The 21,571-nt window shown below is 33.2% G+C and overlaps 1 protein-coding gene across 2 annotated transcripts; it reads left to right on the top strand.

Moving 5' to 3' along the window:
- The first annotated feature begins 17 nt into the window (after window positions 1–17).
- Window positions 18–20,888, top strand: LOC101889365 (cytochrome P450 6A1-like). Of its 2 annotated transcripts, XM_059123468.1 has the most exons (4): window positions 18–1,411; window positions 1,476–1,891; window positions 19,268–20,375; window positions 20,436–20,884. In XM_059123468.1, the coding sequence occupies exons 1-4, from the start codon at window positions 316–318 to the stop codon at window positions 20,867–20,869; spliced, it is 3,054 nt and encodes a 1,017-aa protein (XP_058979451.1). In that variant the 5' UTR covers window positions 18–315; the 3' UTR covers window positions 20,870–20,884. The 2 variants fall into 2 exon arrangements, with proteins under 2 accessions (XP_058979451.1, NP_001274159.1); NM_001287230.1 differs by lacking the exons at window positions 18–1,411; window positions 1,476–1,891 and having other exon boundaries at window positions 19,210–20,375; window positions 20,436–20,888.
- The last annotated feature ends 683 nt before the right edge of the window (window positions 20,889–21,571 follow it).

A 21,571-nucleotide genomic window follows, 5' to 3' on the forward strand; every position in this document is an offset into this window, starting at 1 on the left:
GGAACGTCGCAAAAAAGTCTCAAAAATTTCAATTTTCACTTCTCCAAACTTCAAATTGGCCATAAAAAATGCTCCGTCATTACCCACCAATCAAATCCGCACATGCCACCTATAGCGTTCACCTCTTATTTCTGCCGAATCATTATCAAAGTTCTTGTCATGAATACCAAAATTTCGTCTACTTTATTGCCCTATCATCGCAAAAGCGACGTCGCGTCGCAAAATAATCAGTAATCATGAGTTGACACATGTTATAAAAGCTTCTCGACTTCGGCAAACGAAGTCCAGTCCGCAACAAACCACACCGCGACTAACATGGAATTTACAAGCGTGCTTTTATACCTTCTCACCGCTCTCATTTCGGTGGCGGTGCTATTTTTACGGCGAAATCTGAATTATTGGAAGAAGCGTGGCATCCCTCACGATGCCCCGCACATGTTGTTCGGCAATATGCAGGATTATCGTACCAAACGATCGCTGAGCCAAATTATGGCGGATTATTATATGAAATTCAAGGGTACCGGACCCTTTGCTGGGCTCTATTTGGGACAACGTCCGGTGGCCCTGCTCTTGGATATACCCACCATTAAGAATGTGATGATCAAGGATTTCAATAACTTCACCGATCGTGGCATGTACTATAATGAGAAGGAGGACCCATTGACGGGCCACCTGTTCTTCATCGATAGCCATAAATGGCGTAGCATGAGAAATAAGGTATCGCCGGCCTTTACCTCGGGCAAAATGAAGTTTATGTATCCCACGGTGTTGGAGGTAATATCGGATTTCATGACTGTTCTGGATGAGCATGTCCAAAAGGGCGCAAATGGAGCGGTGGATGTTCGTGATTTGCTGGGCCGCCTGGGCACTGAGATCATTGGACGTGTGGCCTTTGGCATTGAGTGTAACAGTTTGAAAAATACCGAAGATGAATTCGTGCGCCTGGGACGTAAATCCCTTGAGGTCCCGCGCCACAATAGTTTGATCATGGCTTTCATTGATAGTTTCCCCAAGCTGGCCAGGGCCTTGGGCATGCGCATCCTCCCCGAAGATGTCCATCAATTCTTTATGAAAACCATTGTGGATACGGTGAAATATCGTGAGGAGAATAAGATTCAGCGGAATGACTTTTTGAATATTTTAATTGAATTGAAGAACAACAAGGAGGACAAATCGGGTCTGGGTGGTCTGAGCTATGAGGAGTTGGCTGCCCAGGTGTTTGTCTTCTTTTTGGGTGGTTTTGAAACCTCCTCCTCCACGGTGACATTTGCTCTCTTTGAGCTGGCCCAAAATCAGGAAATGCAGGAACGTCTACGCCAGGAGGTCAAAGAGACTTTGAAGAAATGCGATTCCGAACAATTTACCTATGAAAGTCTATCGGAAATGCCCTATCTCAATCAGGTGTTGTGTGGTAAGTGAGAACCCATTGAAAACCTTTTCTAAAACAAAAATAACTTCCTTTTCTCCCCTCCCAGAATCCCTGCGCAAATACCCCGTGGTACCATTTCTAACACGCCAAGCCCTCAAAGACTATGCCATACCCGGCTACCCGAAATACACCATTGAGGCAGGCACAATGGCCTTCATACCCACTCTGGGCATACACAACGATCCCGAACTCTATCCCAATCCAGAGCAATTTGATCCCGAACGTTTCTCCCCCGAAATGACACGCAATCGCGAATCTGTCGAATGGTTGGGTTTTGGTGATGGACCACGCAATTGCATTGGCCTTCGATTTGGTAAACTCCAGTCACGCCTCTCGTTGGCCAATATTGTTAATCGTTATCGTTTCACTTTGAGTTCGAAGACGAAAGTTCCGCTCGAGTTCAAACCCGAAGCACCAACTATGTCTACGGTACATCCGATTTATTTGAATTTTGAAGAGATTTAAGGAGACTGTTTTAGAAAATAAAGAAAAAATTGTTATTCATTTATTTTAAATATGGATTTTTTAAAGAATATTTTTTCCAAAGTCCAACAAAGGCGTGGATTTTTTAAAGAATATTTTTTCCAAAGTCCAACAAAGGCGTGGATTTTTTAAAGAATATTATTTTCCAAGGACCATCAAAGGCGTGGATTTTTTAAAGAATACTTTTTTCAAGGACCACCAAAAGGCGTGGATTTTTTAAATAATATTTTTTCCAAAGTCCAACAAAGGCGTGGATTTTTAAAAGAATATTATTTTCCAAGGACCATCAAAGGCGTGGATTTTTTAAAGAATACTTTTTTCAAGGACCACCAAAGGCGTGGATTTTTTAAAAAATTATTTTTCAACGACCACCAAAGGCGTGGATTTTTTTAAAAATAATTTTTCAAGGACCACCAAAGGCGTGGATTTTTTAAAAAATAATTTTTCAACGACCACCAATGGCGTGGATTTTTTAAAAAATAATTTTTCAAGGACCACCAAAGGCGTGGATTTTTTAAAAAATAATTTTTCAACGAACACCAAAGGCGTGGATTTTAAAAAAAATAATTTTTCAAGGACCACCAATGGCGTGGATTTTTTAAAGAATATTTTTTTCAAGGACCACCAAAGGCGTGGATTTTTTTAAAATTTTTATTTCAAGGACCACCAAAGGCCTGGATTTTTTAAAGAATATTTTTTTCAAGGACCACCAAAGGAGTGGATTTTTTTAAAAATATTTTTTTCAAGGACCACCATAGGCGTGGATTTTTTAAAGAATATTTTTTTCAAGGACCACCAAAGGCCTGGATTTTTTAAAGAATATTTTTTTCAAGGACCAAAGGAGTGGATTTTTTAAAGAATATTTTTTTCAAGGACCACCATAGGCGTGGATTTTTTAAAGAATATTTTTTTCAAGGACCACCAAATTCGTGGATTTTTTTAAGATTTTTTTTTCAAGGACCACCAAAGGTGTGGATTTTTTAAAGAATATTTTTTTCAAGGACCACCAAATTCGTGGATTTTTTTAAGATTTTTTTTTCAAGGACCACCAAAGGCCTGGATTTTTTAAAGAATATTTTTTCAATCAACACCAAAGGCGTGGATTTTTTAAAGAATATTTTTTCAATCAACACCAAAGGCGTGGATTTTTTAAAGAATATTTTTTCAATCAACACCAAAGGCGTGGATTTTTTAAAGAATATTTTTTCAATCAACACCAAAGGCTTGGATTTTTTAAAGAATATTTTTTCCAAACTCCAACAAAGGCTTGGATTTTTTAAAGAATATTTTTTCCAAACTCCAACAAAGGCGTGGATTTTTTAAAGAATATTTTTTTAATCAACACCAAAGGCTTGGATTTTTTAAAGAATATTTTTTCCAAACTCCAACAAAGGCGTGGATTTTTTAAAGAATATTTTTTCCAAACTCCAACAAAGGCGTGGATTTTTTAAAGAATATTTTTTCCAAACTCCAACAAAGGCGTGGATTTTTTAAAGAATATTTTTTCCAAACTCCAACAAAGGCGTGGATTTTTTAAAGAATATTTTTTCCAAACTCCAACAAAGGCGTGGATTTTTTAAAGAATATTTTTTCCAAACTCCAACAAAGGCGTGGATTTTTTAAAGAATATTTTTTCCAAACTCCAACAAAGGCGTGGATTTTTTAAAGAATATTTTTTCCAAACTCCAACAAAGGCGTGGATTTTTTAAAGAATATTTTTTCCAAACTCCAACAAAGGCGTGGATTTTTTAAAGAATATTTTTTCCAAACTCCAACAAAGGCGTGGATTTTTTAAAGAATATTTTTTCCAACTCCAACAAAGGCGTGGATTTTTTAAAGAATATTTTTTCCAAACTCCAACAAAGGCGTGGATTTTTTAAAGAATATTTTTTCCAAACTCCAACAAAGGCGTGGATTTTTTAAAGAATATTTTTCCAAACTCCAACAAAGGCGTGGATTTTTTAAAGAATATTTTTTCCAAAGTCCATTAAAGGCGTGGATTTTTTAAAGAATATTTTTTCCAAACTCCAACAAAGGCGTGGATTTTTTAAAGAATATTTTTTCCAAAGTCCATTAAAGGCGTGGATTTTTTAAAGAATATTTTTTCCAAAGTACATTAAAGGCGTGGATTTTTTAAAGAATATTTTTTCCAAAGTCCATTGAAGGCGTGGATTTTTTAAAGAATATTTTTCCAAAGTCCATTTAAGGCGTGGATTTTTTAAAGAATATTTTTTCCAAACTCCAACAAAGGCGTAGATTTTTTAAAGAATATTTTTTCAAGGACCACCAAAGGCGTGGATTTTTTAAAGAATATTTTTTCAAGGACCAACAAAAGCGTGGATTTTTTAAAGAATATTTTTTCAAGGACCAACAAAAGCGTGGATTTTTTAAAGAATATTTTTTCAAGGACCAACAAAAGCGTGGATTTTTTAAAGAATATTTTTTCAAGGACCAATAAGGCGCGGTTTTTTTAAAGAATATTTTTTCAAGGACCACCAAAGGCGCGGATTTTTTTTAACGAATATTTTTTCAAGGACCAATAAGGCGCGGATTTTTTAAAGAATATTTTTTCCAAAGTCCAACAAAGGCATGGATTTTTTAAAGAATATTTTTTCCAAAGTCCAACAAAGGCATGGATTTTTTAAAGAATATTTTTTCCAAAGTCCAACAAAGGCGTGGATTTTTTAAAGAATATTTTTTCATGGACCACCAATGGCGTGGATTTTTTAAAGAATATTTTTTTCAAGGACCACCAAAGGCGTGGATTTTTTACAGAATATTTTTCAAGGACCACCAAAGGCCTGGATTTTTTAAAGAATATTTTTTTCAAGGACCACCACAAGCGTGGATTTTTTAAAGGATATTTTTTCCAAAGTCCAACAAAGGCGTGGATTTTTTAAAGGATATTTTTTCCAAAGTCCAACAAAGGCGTGGATTTTTTAAAGAATATTTTTTCCAAAGTCCAACAAAGGCGTGGATTTTTTAAAGAATATTTTTTTCAAAGTCCAACAAAGTCGTGGATTTTTTAAAGAATATTTTTTCCAAAGTCCAACAAAGGCGTGGATTTTTTTAAGAATATTTTTTTCCAAAGTCCAACAAAGGCGTGGATTTTTTAAAGAATATTTTTTCCAAAGTCCAACAAAGGCGTGGATTTTTTAAAGAATATTTTTTTCAAAGTCCAACAAAGTCGTGGATTTTTTAAAGAATATTTTTTCCAAAGTCCAACAAAGGCGTGGATTTTTTTAAGTATATTTTTTTCCAAAGTCCAACAAAGGCGTGGATTTTTTAAAGAATATTTTTTCCAAAGTCCAACAAAGGCATGGATTTTTTAAAGAATATTTTTTCCAAAGTCCAACAAAGGCATGGATTTTTTAAAGAATATTTTTTCCAAAAACCAACAAAGGCGTGGATTTTTTACAGAATATTTTTTCAAGGACCACCAAAGGCCTGGATTTTTTAAAGAATATTTTTTTCAAAGACCACCACAGGCGTGGATTTTTTAAAGGATATTTTTTCCAAAGTCCAACAAAGGCGTGGATTTTTTAAAGAATATTTTTTCCAAAGTCCAACAAAGGCGTAGATTTTTTAAAGAATATTTTTTCCAAAGTCCAACAAAGGCGTAGATTTTTTAAAGAATATTTTTTTCAAGGACCACCACAGGCGTGGATTTTTTAAAGGATATTTTTTCCAAAGTCCAACAAAGGCGTGGATTTTTTAAAGAATATTATTTCCAAAGTCCAACAAAGGCGTAGATTTTTTAAGAATATTTTTTTCCAAAGTCCAACAAAGGCGTGGATTTTTTAAGAATATTTTTTTTTCCAAAGTCCAACAAAGGCGTGGATTTTTTAAGAATATTTTTTTTTCCAAAGTCCACCAAAGGCGTGGATTTTTTAAAGAATATTTTTTCCAAAGTCCAACAAAGGCGTGGATTTTTTTAAGAAAATTTTTTTCCAAAGTCCAACAAAGGCGTAGATTTTTTAAGAATTTTTTTTCCAAAGTCCAACAAAGGCGTGGATTTTTTAAGAATATTTTTTTCCAAAGTCCACCAAAGGCGTGGATTTTTTAAAGAATATTTTTTCCAAAGTCCAACAAAGTCGTGGATTTTTTAAAGAATATTTTTTTCAAGGACCACCAAAGGCGTGGATTTTTTAAAGAATATTTTTTTCAAGGACCACCAAAGGCGTGGATTTTTTAAAGAATATTTTTTTCAAGGACCACCAAAGGCGTGGATTTTTTAAAGAATATTTTTTTCAAGGATCACCAAAGGCGTGGATTTTTTAAAGAATATTTTTTCAAGGACCACCAAAGGCGTGGATTTTTTAAAGAATATTTTTTTCAAGGACCACCAAAGGCGTGGATTTTTTTAAGAATATTTTTTTCAAGGACCACCAAAGGCGTGGATTTTTTAAAAAATAAATTTTCAAGGACCACCAAAGGCGTGGATTTTTTAAAGAATATTTTTTTCAAGGACCACCAAAGGCGTGGATTTTTTGAAGAATATTTTTTTCAAGGACCACCAAAGGCGTGGATTTTTTGAAGAATATTTTTTTCAAGGACCACCAAAGGCGTGGATTTTTTAAAGAATATTTTTTCCAAAGTCCAACAAAGGCATGGATTTTTTAAAGAATATTTTTTCCAAAGTCCAACAAAGGCATGGATTTTTAAAGAATATTTTTTCCAAAGTCCAACAAAGGCATGGATTATTTAAAGAATATTTTTTTCAAGGTCCAAAAAGGCGTGGATTTTTTAAAGAATATTTTTTCCAAAGCCCAACAAAGGCGTGGATTTTTTAAAGAATAATTTTTTCAAGGACCACCAAAGGCATGGATTTTTTAAAGAATATTTTTTCCAAAAACCAACAAAGGCGTGGATTTTTTAAAGAATATTTTTTCCAAAAACCGACAAAGGCGTGGATTTTTTAAAGAATATTTTTTTCAAGGACCACCAAAGGCGTGGATTTTTTAAAGAATATTTTATTCTACGACCAGCATAGGCTTGGATTTTTTAAAGAATATTTTTTCAACCAACACCAAAGGCGTGGATTTTTTAAAGAATATTTTTTTCAAGGACCACCAAAGGCGTTGGATTTTTTAAAGAATATTTTATTCTACGACCAGCATAGGCTTGGATTTTTTAAAGAATATTTTTTCAACCAACACCAAAGGCGTGGATTTTTTAAAGAATATTTTTTTCAAGGACCACCAAAGGCGTTGGATTTTTTAAAGAATATTTTTTCAAGGACCACCAAAGGCCTGGATTTTTTAAAGAATATTTTTTTCAAGGACCAGCAAAGGCGTGGATTTTTTAAAGAATATTTTTTCAAGGACCACCAAAGGCGTGGATTTTTTAAAGAATATTTTTTCAAGGACCACCAAAGGCGTGGATTTTTTAAAGAATATTTTTTTCAAGGACCACCAAAGGCGTGGATTTTTTAAAGAATATTTTTTTCAAGGACCACCAAAGGCGTGGATTTTTTAAAGAATTTTTTTTTCAAGGACCACCAAAGGCGTGGATTTTTTAAAAAAATTTTTTTTCAAGGACCACCAAAGGCGTGGATTTTTTAAAGAATATTTTTTTCAAGGACCACCAAAGGCGTGGATTTTTTAAAGAATATTTTTTTCAAAGACCACCACAGGCGTGGATTTTTTAAAGGATATTTTTTCCAAAGTCCAACAAAGGCGTGGATTTTTTAAAGAATATTTTTTCCAAAGTCCAACAAAGGCGTAGATTTTTTAAAGAATATTTTTTTCAAGGACCACCACAGGCGTGGATTTTTTAAAGGATATTTTTTCCAAAGTCCAACAAAGGCGTGGATTTTTTAAAGAATATTTTTTCCAAAGTCCAACAAAGGCGTAGATTTTTTAAGAATATTTTTTTCCAAAGTCCAACAAAGGCGTGGATTTTTTAAGAATATTTTTTTTTCCAAAGTCCAACAAAGGCGTGGATTTTTTAAGAATATTTTTTTTCCAAAGTCCACCAAAGGCGTGGATTTTTTAAAGAATATTTTTTCCAAAGTCCAACAAAGGCGTGGATTTTTTTAAGAATATTTTTTTCCAAAGTCCAACAAAGGCGTAGATTTTTTAAGAATATTTTTTTCCAAAGTCCAACAAAGGCGTGGATTTTTTAAGAATATTTTTTTCCAAAGTCCACCAAAGGCGTGGATTTTTTAAGAATATTTTTTTCCAAAGTCCACCAAAGGCGTGGATTTTTTAAAGAATATTTTTTCCAAAGTCCAACAAAGTCGTGGATTTTTTAAAGAATATTTTTTCCAAAGTCCAACAAAGTCGTGGATTTTTTAAAGAATATTTTTTCCAAAGTCCATCAAAGGCGTGGATTTTTTAAAGAATATTTTTTTCAAGGACCACCAAAGGCGTGGATTTTTTAAAGAATATTTTTTTCAAGGACCACCAAAGGCGTGGATTTTTTAAAGAATATTTTTTTCAAGGACCACCAAAGGCGTGGATTTTTTAAAGAATATTTTTTTAAAGGATCACCAAAGGCGTGGATTTTTTAAAGAATATTTTTTTCAAGGACCACCAAAGGCGTGGATTTTTTAAAGAATATTTTTTTCAAGGACCACCAAAGGCGTGGATTTTTTTAAGAATATTTTTTTCAAGGACCACCAAAGGCGTGGATTTTTTAAAAATAAATTTTCAAGGACCACCAAAGGCGTGGATTTTTTAAAGAATATTTTTTTCAAGGACCACCAAAGGCGTGGATTTTTTGAAGAATATTTTTTTCAAGGACCACCAAAGGCGTGGATTTTTTGAAGAATATTTTTTTCAAGGACCACCAAAGGCGTGGATTTTTTAAAGAATATTTTTTCCAAAGTCCAACAAAGGCATGGATTTTTTAAAGAATATTTTTTCCAAAGTCCAACAAAGGCATGGATTTTTAAAGAATATTTTTTCCAAAGTCCAACAAAGGCATGGATTATTTAAAGAATATTTTTTTCAAGGTCCAAAAAGGCGTGGATTTTTTAAAGAATATTTTTTCCAAAGCCCAACAAAGGCGTGGATTTTTTAAAGAATATTTTTTCCAAAGCCCAACAAAGGCGTGGATTTTTTAAAGAATATTTTTTTCAAGGACCACCAAAGGCATGGATTTTTTAAAGAATATTTTTTCCAAAAACCAACAAAGGCGTGGATTTTTTAAAGAATATTTTTTTCAAGGACCACCAAAGGCGTGGATTTTTTAAAGAATATTTTTTTCTACGACCAGCATAGGCTTGGATTTTTTAAAGAATATTTTTTCAACCAACACCAAAGGCGTGGATTTTTTAAAGAATATTTTTTTCAAGGACCACCAAAGACGTTGGATTTTTTAAAGAATATTTTTTCAAGGACCACCACAGGCGTGGATTTTTTAAAGGATATTTTTTCCAAAGACCAACAAAGGCGTGGATTTTTTAAAGAATATTTTTTCCAAAGTCCAACAAAGGCGTAGATTTTTTAAGAATATTTTTTTCCAAAGTCCAACAAAGGCGTGGATTTTTTAAGAATATTTTTTTCAAGGACCACCAAAGGTGTGGATTTTTTAAGGAATATTTTTTTCAAGGACCACCAAAGGCGTGGATTTTTTAAAGAATTTTTTTTTCAAGGACCACCAAAGGTGTGGATTTTTTAAGGAATATTTTTTTCAAGGACCACCAAAGGCGTGGATTTTGTAAAGAATATTTTTTTCAAGGACCACCAAAGGCGTGGATTTTTTGAAGAATATTTTTTTCAAAGACCACCACAGGCGTGGATTTTTTAAAGGATATTTTTTCCAAAGTCCAACAAAGGCGTGGATTTTTTAAAGAATATTTTTTCCAAAGTCCAACAAAGGCGTAGATTTTTTAAAGAATATTTTTTTCAAGGACCACCACAGGCGTGGATTTTTTAAAGGATATTTTTTCCAAAGTCCAACAAAGGCGTGGATTTTATAAAGAATATTTTTTCCAAAGTCCAACAAAGGCGTAGATTTTTTAAGAATATTTTTTTCAAAAGTCCAACAAAGGCGTGGATTTTTTAAGAATATTTTTTTTTTCCAAAGTCCAACAAAGGCGTGGATTTTTTAAGAATATTTTTTTTCCAAAGTCCACCAAAGGCGTGGATTTTTTAAAGAATATTTTTTCCAAAGTCCAACAAAGGCGTAGATTTTTTAAGAATATTTTTTTCCAAAGTCCAACAAAGGCGTGGATTTTTTAAGAATATTTTTTTTTTTCCAAAGTCCAACAAAGGCGTGGATTTTTTGAAGAATATTTTTTTCAAAGACCACCACAGGCGTGGATTTTTTAATGAATATTTTTTTCAAGGACCACCAAAGGCGTGGATTTTTTAAAGAATATTTTTTTCAAGGACCACCAAAGGCGTGGATTTTTTGAAGAATATTTTTTTCAAGGACCACCAAAGGCGTGGATTTTTTGAAGAATATTTTTTTCAAGGACCACCAAAGGCGTGGATTTTTTAAAGAATATTTTTTTCCAAAGTCCAACAAAGGCGTAGATTTTTTAAGAATATTTTTTTCCAAAGTCCAGCAAAGGCGTGGATTTTTTAAAGAATGTTTTTTCCAAAGTCCAACAAAGGCGTAGATTTTTTAAAGAATATTTTTTTCAAGGACCACCACAGGCGTGGATTTTTTAAAGGATATTTTTTCCAAAGTCCAACAAAGGCGTGGATTTTTTAAAGAATATTTTTTCCAAAGTCCAACAAAGGCGTAGATTTTTTAAGAATATTTTTTTCCAAAGTCCAACAAAGGCGTGGATTTTTTAAGAATATTTTTTTTTTTCCAAAGTCCAACAAAGGCGTGGATTTTTTAAGAATATTTTTTTTTCCAAAGTCCACCAAAGGCGTGTATTTTTTAAAGAATATTTTTTCCAAAGTCCAACAAAGGCGTGGATTTTTTAAGAATATTTTTTTCCAAAGTCCACCAAAGGCGTGGATTTTTTAAAGAATATTTTTTCCAAAGTCCAACAAAGTCGTGGATTTTTTAAAGAATATTTTTTCCAAAGTCCAACAAAGTCGTGGATTTTTTAAAGAATATTTTTTCCAAAGTCCAACAAAGGCGTGGATTTTTTAAAGAATATTTTTTTCAAGGACCACCAAAGGTGTGGATTTTTTAAGGAATATTTTTTCAAGGACCACCAAAGGCGTGGATTTTTTAAAGAATATTTTTTTCAAGGACCACCAAAGGCGTGGATTTTTTAAAGAATATTTTTTTCAAGGACCACCAAAGGCGTGGATTTTTTAAAGAATATTTTTTCAAGGACCAACAAAAGCGTGGATTTTTTAAAGAATATTTTTTCAAGGACCAATAAGGCGCGGTTTTTTTAAAGAATATTTTTTCAAGGACCAACAAAAGCGTGGATTTTTTAAAGAATATTTTTTCAAGGACCAATAAGGCGCGGTTTTTTTAAAGAATATTTTTTCAAGGACCACCAAAGGCGCGGATTTTTTTTAACGTATATTTTTTCAAGGACCAATAAGGCGCGGATTTTTTAAAGAATATTTTTTCCAAAGTCCAACAAAGGCATGGATTTTTTAAAGAATATTTTTTCCAAAGTCCAACAAAGGCATGGATTTTTTAAAGAATATTTTTTCCAAAGTCCAACAAAGGCGTGGATTTTTTAAAGAATATTTTTTCATGGACCACCAATGGCGTGGATTTTTTAAAGAATATTTTTTTCAAGGACCACCAAAGGCGTGGATTTTTTACAGAATATTTTTTCAAGGACCACCAAAGGCCTGGATTTTTTAAAGAATATTTTTTTCAAGGACCACCACAAGCGTGGATTTTTTAAAGGATATTTTTTCCAAAGTCCAACAAAGGCGTGGATTTTTTAAAGGATATTTTTTCCAAAGTCCAACAAAGGCGTGGATTTTTTAAAGAATATTTTTTCCAAAGTCCAACAAAGGCGTGGATTTTTTAAAGAATATTTTTTTCAAAGTCCAACAAAGTCGTGGATTTTTTAAAGAATATTTTTTCCAAAGTCCAACAAAGGCGTGGATTTTTTTAAGAATATTTTTTTCCAAAGTCCAACAAAGGCGTGGATTTTTTAAAGAATATTTTTTCCAAAGTCCAACAAAGGCGTGGATTTTTTAAAGAATATTTTTTTCAAAGTCCAACAAAGTCGTGGATTTTTTAAAGAATATTTTTTCCAAAGTCCAACAAAGGCGTGGATTTTTTTAAGAATATTTTTTTCCAAAGTCCAACAAAGGCGTGGATTTTTTAAAGAATATTTTTTCCAAAGTCCAACAAAGGCATGGATTTTTTAAAGAATATTTTTTCCAAAGTCCAACAAAGGCATGGATTTTTTAAAGAATATTTTTTCCAAAAACCAACAAAGGCGTGGATTTTTTACAGAATATTTTTTCAAGGACCACCAAAGGCCTGGATTTTTTAAAGAATATTTTTTTCAAAGACCACCACAGGCGTGGATTTTTTAAAGGATATTTTTTCCAAAGTCCAACAAAGGCGTGGATTTTTTAAAGAATATTTTTTCCAAAGTCCAACAAAGGCGTAGATTTTTTAAGAATATTTTTTTCCAAAGTCCAACAAAGGCGTGGATTTTTTAAGAATATTTTTTTTTCCAAAGTCCAACAAAGGCGTGGATTTTTTAAGAATATTTTTTTTTCCAAAGTCCACCAAAGGCGTGGATTTTTTAAAGAATATTTTTTCCAAAGTCCAACAAAGGCGTGGATTTTTTTAAGAATATTTTTTTCCAAAGTCCAACAAAGGCGTAGATTTTTTAAGAATATTTTTTTCCAAAGTCCAACAAAGGCGTGGATTTTTTAAGAATATTTTTTTCCAAAGTCCACCAAAGGCGTGGATTTTTTAAAGAATATTTTTTCCAAAGTCCAACAAAGTCGTGGATTTTTTAAAGAATATTTTTTCCAAAGTCCAACAAAGTCGTGGATTTTTTAAAGAATATTTTTTCCAAAGTCCAACAAAGGCGTGGATTTTTTAAAGAATATTTTTTTCAAGGACCACCAAAGGCGTGGATTTTTTAAAGAATATTTTTTTCAAGGACCACCAAAGGCGTGGATTTTTTAAAGAATATTTTTTTCAAGGACCACCAAAGGCGTGGATTTTTTAAAGAATATTTTTTTCAAGGACCACCAAAGGCGTGGATTTTTTAAAGAATATTTTTTTCAAGGATCACCAAAGGCGTGGATTTTTTAAAGAATATTTTTTTCAAGGACCACCAAAGGCGTGGATTTTTTAAAGAATATTTTTTTCAAGGACCACCAAAGGCGTGGATTTTTTTAAGAATATTTTTTTCAAGGACCACCAAAGGCGTGGATTTTTTAAAAAATAAATTTTCAAGGACCACCAAAGGCGTGGATTTTTTAAAGAATATTTTTTTCAAGGACCACCAAAGGCGTGGATTTTTTGAAGAATATTTTTTTCAAGGACCACCAAAGGCGTGGATTTTTTAAAGAATATTTTTTCCAAAGTCCAACAAAGGCATGGATTTTTTAAAGAATATTTTTTCCAAAGTCCAACAATGGCATGGATTTTTAAAGAATATTTTTTCCAAAGTCCAACAAAGGCATGGATTATTTAAAGAATATTTTTTCAAGGTCCAAAAAGGCGTGGATTTTTTAAAGAATATTTTTTCCAAAGCCCAACAAAGGCGTGGATTTTTTAAAGAATATTTTTTTCAAGGACCACCAAAGGCATGGATTTTTTAAAGAATATTTTTTCCAAAAACCAACAAAGGCGTGGATTTTTTAAAGAATATTTTTTCCAAAAACCAACAAAGGCGTGGATTTTTTAAAGAATATTTTTTTCAAGGACCACCAAAGGCGTGGATTTTTTAAAGAATATTTTATTCTACGACCAGCATAGGCTTGGATTTTTTAAAGAATATTTTATTCTACGACCAGCATAGGCTTGGATTTTTTAAAGAATATTTTTTCAACCAACACCAAAGGCGTGGATTTTTTAAAGAATATTTTTTTCAAGGACCACCAAAGGCGTTGGATTTTTTAAAGAATATTTTATTCTACGACCAGCATAGGCTTGGATTTTTTAAAGAATATTTTTTCAACCAACACCAAAGGCGTGGATTTTTTAAAGAATATTTTTTTCAAGGACCACCAAAGGCGTTGGATTTTTTAAAGAATATTTTTTCAAGGACCACCAAAGGCCTGGATTTTTTAAAGAATATTTTTTTCAAGGACCAGCAAAGGCGTAGATTTTTTAAAGAATATTTTTTCAAGGACCACCAAAGGCGTGGATTTTTTAAAGAATATTTTTTCAAGGACCACCAAAGGCGTGGATTTTTTAAAGAATATTTTTTCAAGGACCACCAAAGGCGTGGATTTTTTAAAGAATATTTTTTTCAAGGACCACCAAAGGCGTGGATTTTTTAAAGAATTTTTTTTTCAAGGACCACCAAAGGCGTGGATTTTTTAAAGAATTTTTTTTTCAAGGACCACCAAAGGCGTGGATTTTTTAAAGAATATTTTTTTCAAGGACCACCAAAGGCGTGGATTTTTTAAATAATATTTTTTTCAAAGACCACCACAGGCGTGGATTTTTTAAAGGATATTTTTTCCAAAGTCCAACAAAGGCGTGGATTTTTTAAAGAATATTTTTTCCAAAGTCCAACAAAGGCGTAGATTTTTTAAAGAATATTTTTTTCAAGGACCACCACAGGCGTGGATTTTTTAAAGGATATTTTTTCCAAAGTCCAACAAAGGCGTGGATTTTTTAAAGAATATTTTTTCCAAAGTATAACAAAGGCGTAGATTTTTTAAGAATATTTTTTTCCAAAGTCCAACAAAGGCGTGGATTTTTTAAGAATATTTTTTTTTCCAAAGTCCAACAAAGGCGTGGATTTTTTAAGAATATTTTTTTTTCCAAAGTCCACCAAAGGCGTGGATTTTTTAAAGAATATTTTTTCCAAAGTCCAACAAAGGCGTGGATTTTTTTAAGAATATTTTTTTCCAAAGTCCAACAAAGGCGTGGATTTTTTAAGAATATTTTTTTTTCCAAAGTCCAACAAAGGCGTGGATTTTTTAAGAATATTTTTTTTTCCAAAGTCCACCAAAGGCGTGGATTTTTTAAAGAATATTTTTTCCAAAGTCCAACAAAGGCGTGGATTTTTTTAAGAATATTTTTTTCCAAAGTCCAACAAAGGCGTAGATTTTTTAAGAATATTTTTTTCCAAAGTCCAACAAAGGCGTGGATTTTTTAAGAATATTTTTTTCCAAAGTCCACCAAAGGCGTGGATTTTTTAAGAATATTTTTTTCCAAAGTCCACCAAAGGCGTGGATTTTTTAAAGAATATTTTTTCCAAAGTACAACAAAGTCGTGGATTTTTTAAAGAATATTTTTTCCAAAGTCCAACAAAGTCGTGGATTTTTTAAAGAATATTTTTTCCAAAGTCCATCAAAGGCGTGGATTTTTTAAAGAATATTTTTTTCAAGGACCACCAAAGGCGTGGATTTTTTAAAGAATATTTTTTTCAAGGACCACCAAAGGCGTGGATTTTTTAAAGAATATTTTTTTCAAGGACCACCAAAGGCGTGGATTTTTTAAAGAATATTTTTTCAAGGTTCACCAAAGGCGTGGATTTTTTAAAGAATATTTTTTTCAAGGACCACCAAAGGCGTGGATTTTTTAAAGAATATTTTTTTCAAGGACCACCAAAGGCGTGGATTTTTTTAAGAATATTTTTTTCAAGGACCACCAAAGGCGTGGATTTTTTGAAGAATATTTTTTTCAAGGACCACCAAAGGCGTGGATTTTTTAAAGAATATTTTTTCCAAAGTCCAACAAAGGCATGGATTTTTTAAAGAATATTTTTTCCAAAGTCCAACAAAGGCATGGATTTTTAAAGAATATTTTTTCCAAAGTCCAACAAAGGCATGGATTATTTAAAGAATATTTTTTTCAAGGTCCAAAAAGGCGTGGATTTTTTAAAGAATATTTTTTCCAAAGCCCAACAAAGGCGAGGATTTTTTAAAGAATATTTTTTTCAAGGACCACCAAAGGCATGGATTTTTTAAAGAATATTTTTTCCAAAAACCAACAAAGGCGTGGATTTTTTAAAGAATATTTTTTTCAAGGACCACCAAAGGCATGGATTTTTTAAAGAATATTTTTTCCAAAAACCAACAAAGGCGTGGATTTTTTAAAGAATATTTTTTCCAAAAACCAACAAAGGCGTGGATTTTTTAAAGAATATTTTTTTCAAGGACCACCAAAGGCGTGGATTTTTTAAAGAATATTTTTTTCTACGACCAGCATAGGCTTGGATTTTTTAAAGAATATTTTTTCAACCAACACCAAAGGCGTGGATTTTTTAAAGAATATTTTTTTCAAGGACCACCAAAGGCGTTGGATTTTTTAAAGAATATTTTTTCAAGGACCACCAAAGGCCTGGATTTTTTAAAGAATATTTTTTTCAATGACAAGCAAAGGCGTGGATTTTTTAAAGAATATTTTTTCAAGGACCACCAAAGGCGTGGATTTTTTAAAGAATATTTTTTTCAAGGACCACCAAAGGCGTGGATTTTTTAAAGAATTTTTTTTTCAAGGACCACCAAAGGTGTGGATTTTTTAAGGAATATTTTTTTCAAGGACCACCAAAGGCGTGGATTTTTTAAAGAATTTTTTTTTCAAGGACCACCAAAGGTGTGGATTTTTTAAGGAATATTTTTTTCAAGGACCACCAAAGGCGTGGATTTTGTAAAGAATATTTTTTTCAAGGACCACCAAAGGCGTGGATTTTTTGAAGAATATTTTTTTCAAAGACCACCACAGGCGTGGATTTTTTAAAGGATATTTTTTCCAAAGTCCAACAAAGGCGTGGATTTTTTAAAGAATATTTTTTCCAAAGTCCAACAAAGGCGTAGATTTTTTAAAGAATATTTTTTTCAAGGACCACCACAGGCGTGGATTTTTTAAAGGATATTTTTTCCAAAGTCCAACAAAGGCGTGGATTTTTTAAAGAATATTTTTTCCAAAGTCCAACAAAGGCGTAGATTTTTTAAGAATATTTTTTTCCAAAGTCCAACAAAGGCGTGGATTTTTTAAGAATATTTTTTTCAAGGACCACCAAAGGTGTGGATTTTTTAAGGAATATTTTTTTCAAGGACCACCAAAGGCGTGGATTTTTTAAAGAATTTTTTTTTCAAGGACCACCAAAGGTGTGGATTTTTTAAGGAATATTTTTTTCAAGGACCACCAAAGGCGTGGATTTTGTAAAGAATATTTTTTTCAAGGACCACCAAAGGCGTGGATTTTTTGAAGAATATTTTTTTCAAAGACCACCACAGGCGTGGATTTTTTAAAGGATATTTTTTCCAAAGTCCAACAAAGGCGTGGATTTTTTAAAGAATATTTTTTCCAAAGTCCAACAAAGGAGTAGATTTTTTAAAGAATATTTTTTTCAAGGACCACCACAGGCGTGGATTTTTTAAAGGATATTTTTTCCAAAGTCCAACAAAGGCGTGGATTTTTTAAAGAATATTTTTTCCAAAGTCCAACAAAGGCGTAGATTTTTTAAGAATATTTTTTCCAAAGTCCAACAAAGGCGTGGATTTTTTAAGAATATTTTTTTTTCCAAAGTCCAACAAAGGCGTGGATTTTTTAAGAATATTTTTTTTTCCAAAGTCCAACAAAGGCGTGGATTTTTTAAAGAATATTTTTTCCAAAGTCCAACAAAGGCGTAGATTTTTTAAGAATATTTTTTTCCAAAGTCCAACAAAGGCGTGGATTTTTTAAGAATATTTTTTTTTTCCAAGGACCACCAAAGGCGTGGATTTTTTAAAGAATATTTTTTCCAAGGACCACTAAAGGCGTGGATTTTTTAAAGAATATTTTTTCCAAGGACCACCAAAGGCGTGGATTTTTTAAAGAATATTTTTTCCAAGGACCACCAAAGGCGTGGATTTTTTAAAGAATATTTTTTCCAAGGACCACCAAAGGCGTGGATTTTTTAAAGAATATTTTTTTCAAGGACCACCAAAGGCGTGGATTTTTTAAAGAATATTTTTTTCCAAAGTCCAACAAAGGCGTGGATTTTTTAAGAATATTTTTTTTTCCAAAGTCCACCAAAGGCGTGGATTTTTTAAAGAATATTTTTTCCAAAGTCCAACAAAGGCGTGGATTTTTTAAAGCTAAGTTTTTTGCAAGGACCACCAAAGGCGTGGATTTTTTAAAGAATATTTTTTGCAAGGACCACCAAAGGCGTGGATTTTTTAAAGAATATTTTTCAATCAACACCAAAGGCGTGGATTTTTTAAAGAATATTTTTTCAATCAACACCAAAGGCGTGGATTTTTTAAAGAATATTTTTTCAATCAACACCAAAGGCGTGGATTTTTTTAAAGTTTTTTTTTTTCAAGGACCACCAGGCCTGGATTTTTTAAAGAATATTTTTTCAAGGACCACCAAAGACGTGGGTTTTTTAAAGAATATTTTTTCAAAAACCAAAGGGGCAATAGAATGGATTTTTTAAATATTTTTTCAAGGACCAAAGGAGCAATAAACTTGGATTTGTTAAAATTTTTTTAAGGACCAAAGGAGCAATAAACGTTGATTTTTTAAAGAATATTTTTTCAAGGACCAAAGGACAAACAAGCAAATTTTTTAAATAGTTTTTCAAGGACCAAAGGACAAACAGGAATAGATTTTTCAAATACTTTTTTAGGGAGCAATAAACCTGGATTTTTTAAATATTTTTTCAAGGAACAAAGAAGCAATAGACGTGGATTTTTTAAATATTTTTTCAAGGATCAAAGGACAAACAAATATAAATTTTTTAAAGACATTTTTTTCAGACCTCCGAAAATGGATTTTTTATTAAATTCCTATTAGTACCACAGGGCTGGTATATTTTTTTAAACCTGCAAACATGGGTGATTTTTTTCATTTCCTAAAAAATACAAGGGCCTGGATATTTAAATATATATTTTATATTTTTTTATAGAGAAGAATATTCTTGTTTACATTCCATTTACTTAGGGTAGGTCTGGTGGTGTTTTTGTTTTGGTTTTTTTATTACTTTTGCCAATTTCGTGTGTTTTGACAATCATCATTGCGGTAGGTCAAAATATTCAATTCACACCACTTCAAATTAATCATTTTGTAGAGTCATTCCGATTCGTACACCCCCAGTGGTTTGTCTACGCCGTCGAAATGATTTGACAGTTTTTCTAATTTTGTTTAACTAATGCCATGACTTGCCCGAAAAAAAGCTGAATGATAAGCTGAAATCGCAATTTTTCGCAAGCAGCGAAAGAAAGCAGAGCGTCCATGAATATAAAAAATTCAGGCAGTCGTGTTTGTTGCGCAGTACCAAGCTATTCGAGCTAGGTGTGATCGTTATCCACGTGAAAGAAGAGAATAAAAAATTAGCGAAGCAATAAAAAAATTATGGATTTCGGTTCATTTCTTTTGTATGCCCTTGGGGTGTTGGCCTCTTTGGCCTTGTATTTTGTGCGCTGGAATTTCGGCTACTGGAAGAGGCGTGGCATACCCCATGAAGAACCCCATTTGGTGATGGGCAATGTCAAGGGTTTGAGGAGTAAATATCACATTGGTGAAATTATTGCCGATTATTATCGGAAATTTAAGGGATCGGGACCCTTTGCCGGCATTTTCTTGGGCCATAAACCCGCTGCTGTCGTATTGGACAAGGAGCTAAGAAAACGGGTTCTCATTAAGGATTTTTCCAATTTTGCCAATCGTGGTCTGTATTACAATGAAAAAGATGATCCGCTGACCGGCCACTTGGTAATGGTGGAGGGTGAAAAATGGCGTAGCCTCAGGACAAAACTCTCACCCACCTTTACGGCTGGAAAAATGAAATATATGTACAACACGGTGCTGGAGGTTGGACAACGCCTGCTCGAGGTGATGTATGAAAAGCTGGAGGTCTCCTCGGAATTGGATATGCGTGATATTTTGGCCCGTTTCAATACCGATGTCATTGGCAGTGTGGCCTTTGGTATTGAATGCAATAGCCTGAGGAATCCCCACGATCGTTTTCTGGCCATGGGAAGGAAATCCATTGAAGTGCCCAGACATAATGCCCTGATTATGGCCTTCATCGATAGCTTCCCAGAGTTGTCAAGGAAACTGGGCATGCGCGTTTTGCCAGAAGATGTCCATCAATTTTTCATGTCCTCCATCAAGGAAACGGTGGACTATCGGGAGAAGAACAATATTCGGCGCAATGATTTTTTGGATCTCGTCCTGGATTTGAAAAATAATCCGGAGAGTATCTCCAAGCTGGGGGGCTTGACATTCAATGAATTGGCTGCCCAGGTGTTTGTATTCTTCCTGGGGGGCTTTGAGACCTCCTCTTCGACAATGGGGTTTGCCCTCTATGAATTGGCCCAAAATCAGCAGCTGCAGGATCGTCTACGCGAGGAGGTTAATGAGGTGTTTGATCAGTTCAAGGAGGATAACATTAGCTATGATGCTCTCATGAATATACCCTATTTGGATCAGGTATTGAATGGTAAGTCAGAAATAAAAAAATTAATTTTCAATTAATATTTGAAATTTTCATTTTTTTCAGAAACACTCCGCAAATACCCCGTCGGCAGTGCACTGACCCGCCAGACCTTGAACGACTATGTGGTGCCGCACAATCCCAAATATGTGTTGCCAAAGGGCACCCTGGTCTTCATACCCGTCTTGGGCATACACTATGACCCCGAACTGTACCCCAATCCCGAAGAATTTGATCCCGAACGTTTCTCCCCTGAAATGGTGAAACAGCGTGACTCCGTCGATTGGCTGGGTTTTGGTGATGGTCCGCGCAATTGTATTGGCATGCGTTTTGGTAAAATGCAATCACGTTTGGGTTTGGCTTTGGTTATCAGGCATTTCCGTTTTACGGTATGTTCCCGCACCGATATACCAATGCAAATTAATCCCGAATCGCTGGCATGGACACCGAAAAATAATCTGTATTTAAATGTTCAAGCTATAAGAAAGAAAATTAAATAAATCGAAGGATATATGTAAGTTTCGAGCATTAAAAAATTTAAAATTTTTATGGTTTCCACTTCTTTGAAATTTGTCCTGGGCAGCGCCATCTGTGGACCAGCAATTAAATCAAAGTAAGTTTGTGTCTGCACTAGAATTACAAAATTTTTAAAAGCTTTTATTTAGTTATTAAAAATCAAAGCTTTTATTAGAACAAAAAGAAAGCTTTTATAATTTATAAAAAAGCTTTTCTTATTAAAAGCTTTACCGTTCTTGGACAGACATCTATCTCATCAATGAACACTAGGCAACAATTTTTTGTTTTGTGAAATATAAAAGATATATATTTTTTCGTGGCTAAAAATATATACAGGGGTTATAAAACTATCCACAGTGGCGGAAAAAAATGCCCACAGTGGTGAATAAAATTATGAAGAGTGGTGGGAAAATTATCCACAATGGTGGAGAATATTATGTAGAGTGGTGGGAAAAAAATTGGTTAAAATCATTCACGGAGGTGAATAACCCTATCCACGGTGGTGGATAAAATATCCACAGTGGTAGATAAAGATATCCACAGTGGTGGATAAAATTATGCACCATTGGTGGACATAACTATCCACGGTGATGGATAAAATTTTCCAGGGATGTGAATAAAATTATTCACGGAGGTGGATAAAAATATCCACAGTGGTGGATAAAAATATTCACAGTGGTGGAAAA

Source organism: Musca domestica, unplaced genomic scaffold (genome assembly GCF_030504385.1).
Source record: "Musca domestica strain aabys unplaced genomic scaffold, Musca_domestica.polishedcontigs.V.1.1 25, whole genome shotgun sequence".
NCBI lineage: Eukaryota > Metazoa > Arthropoda > Insecta > Diptera > Muscidae > Musca > Musca domestica.

What these genes read in the sequence shown, in the direction of transcription:
- LOC101889365 (XM_059123468.1), top strand. Translation starts at nt 316, where the DNA reads ATGGAATTTACAAGCGTGCTTTTATACCTTCTCACCGCTCTCATTTCG. An exon ending in TCTCAATCAGGTGTTGTGTG is followed by an intron (nt 1,412 to 1,475) that starts GTAAGTGAGAAC and finishes CTCCCCTCCCAG; the next exon opens with AATCCCTGCGCAAATACCCC. An exon ending in ATTTGAATTTTGAAGAGATT is followed by an intron (nt 1,892 to 19,267) that starts TAAGGAGACTGT and finishes ATAAAAAATTAG; the next exon opens with CGAAGCAATAAAAAAATTAT.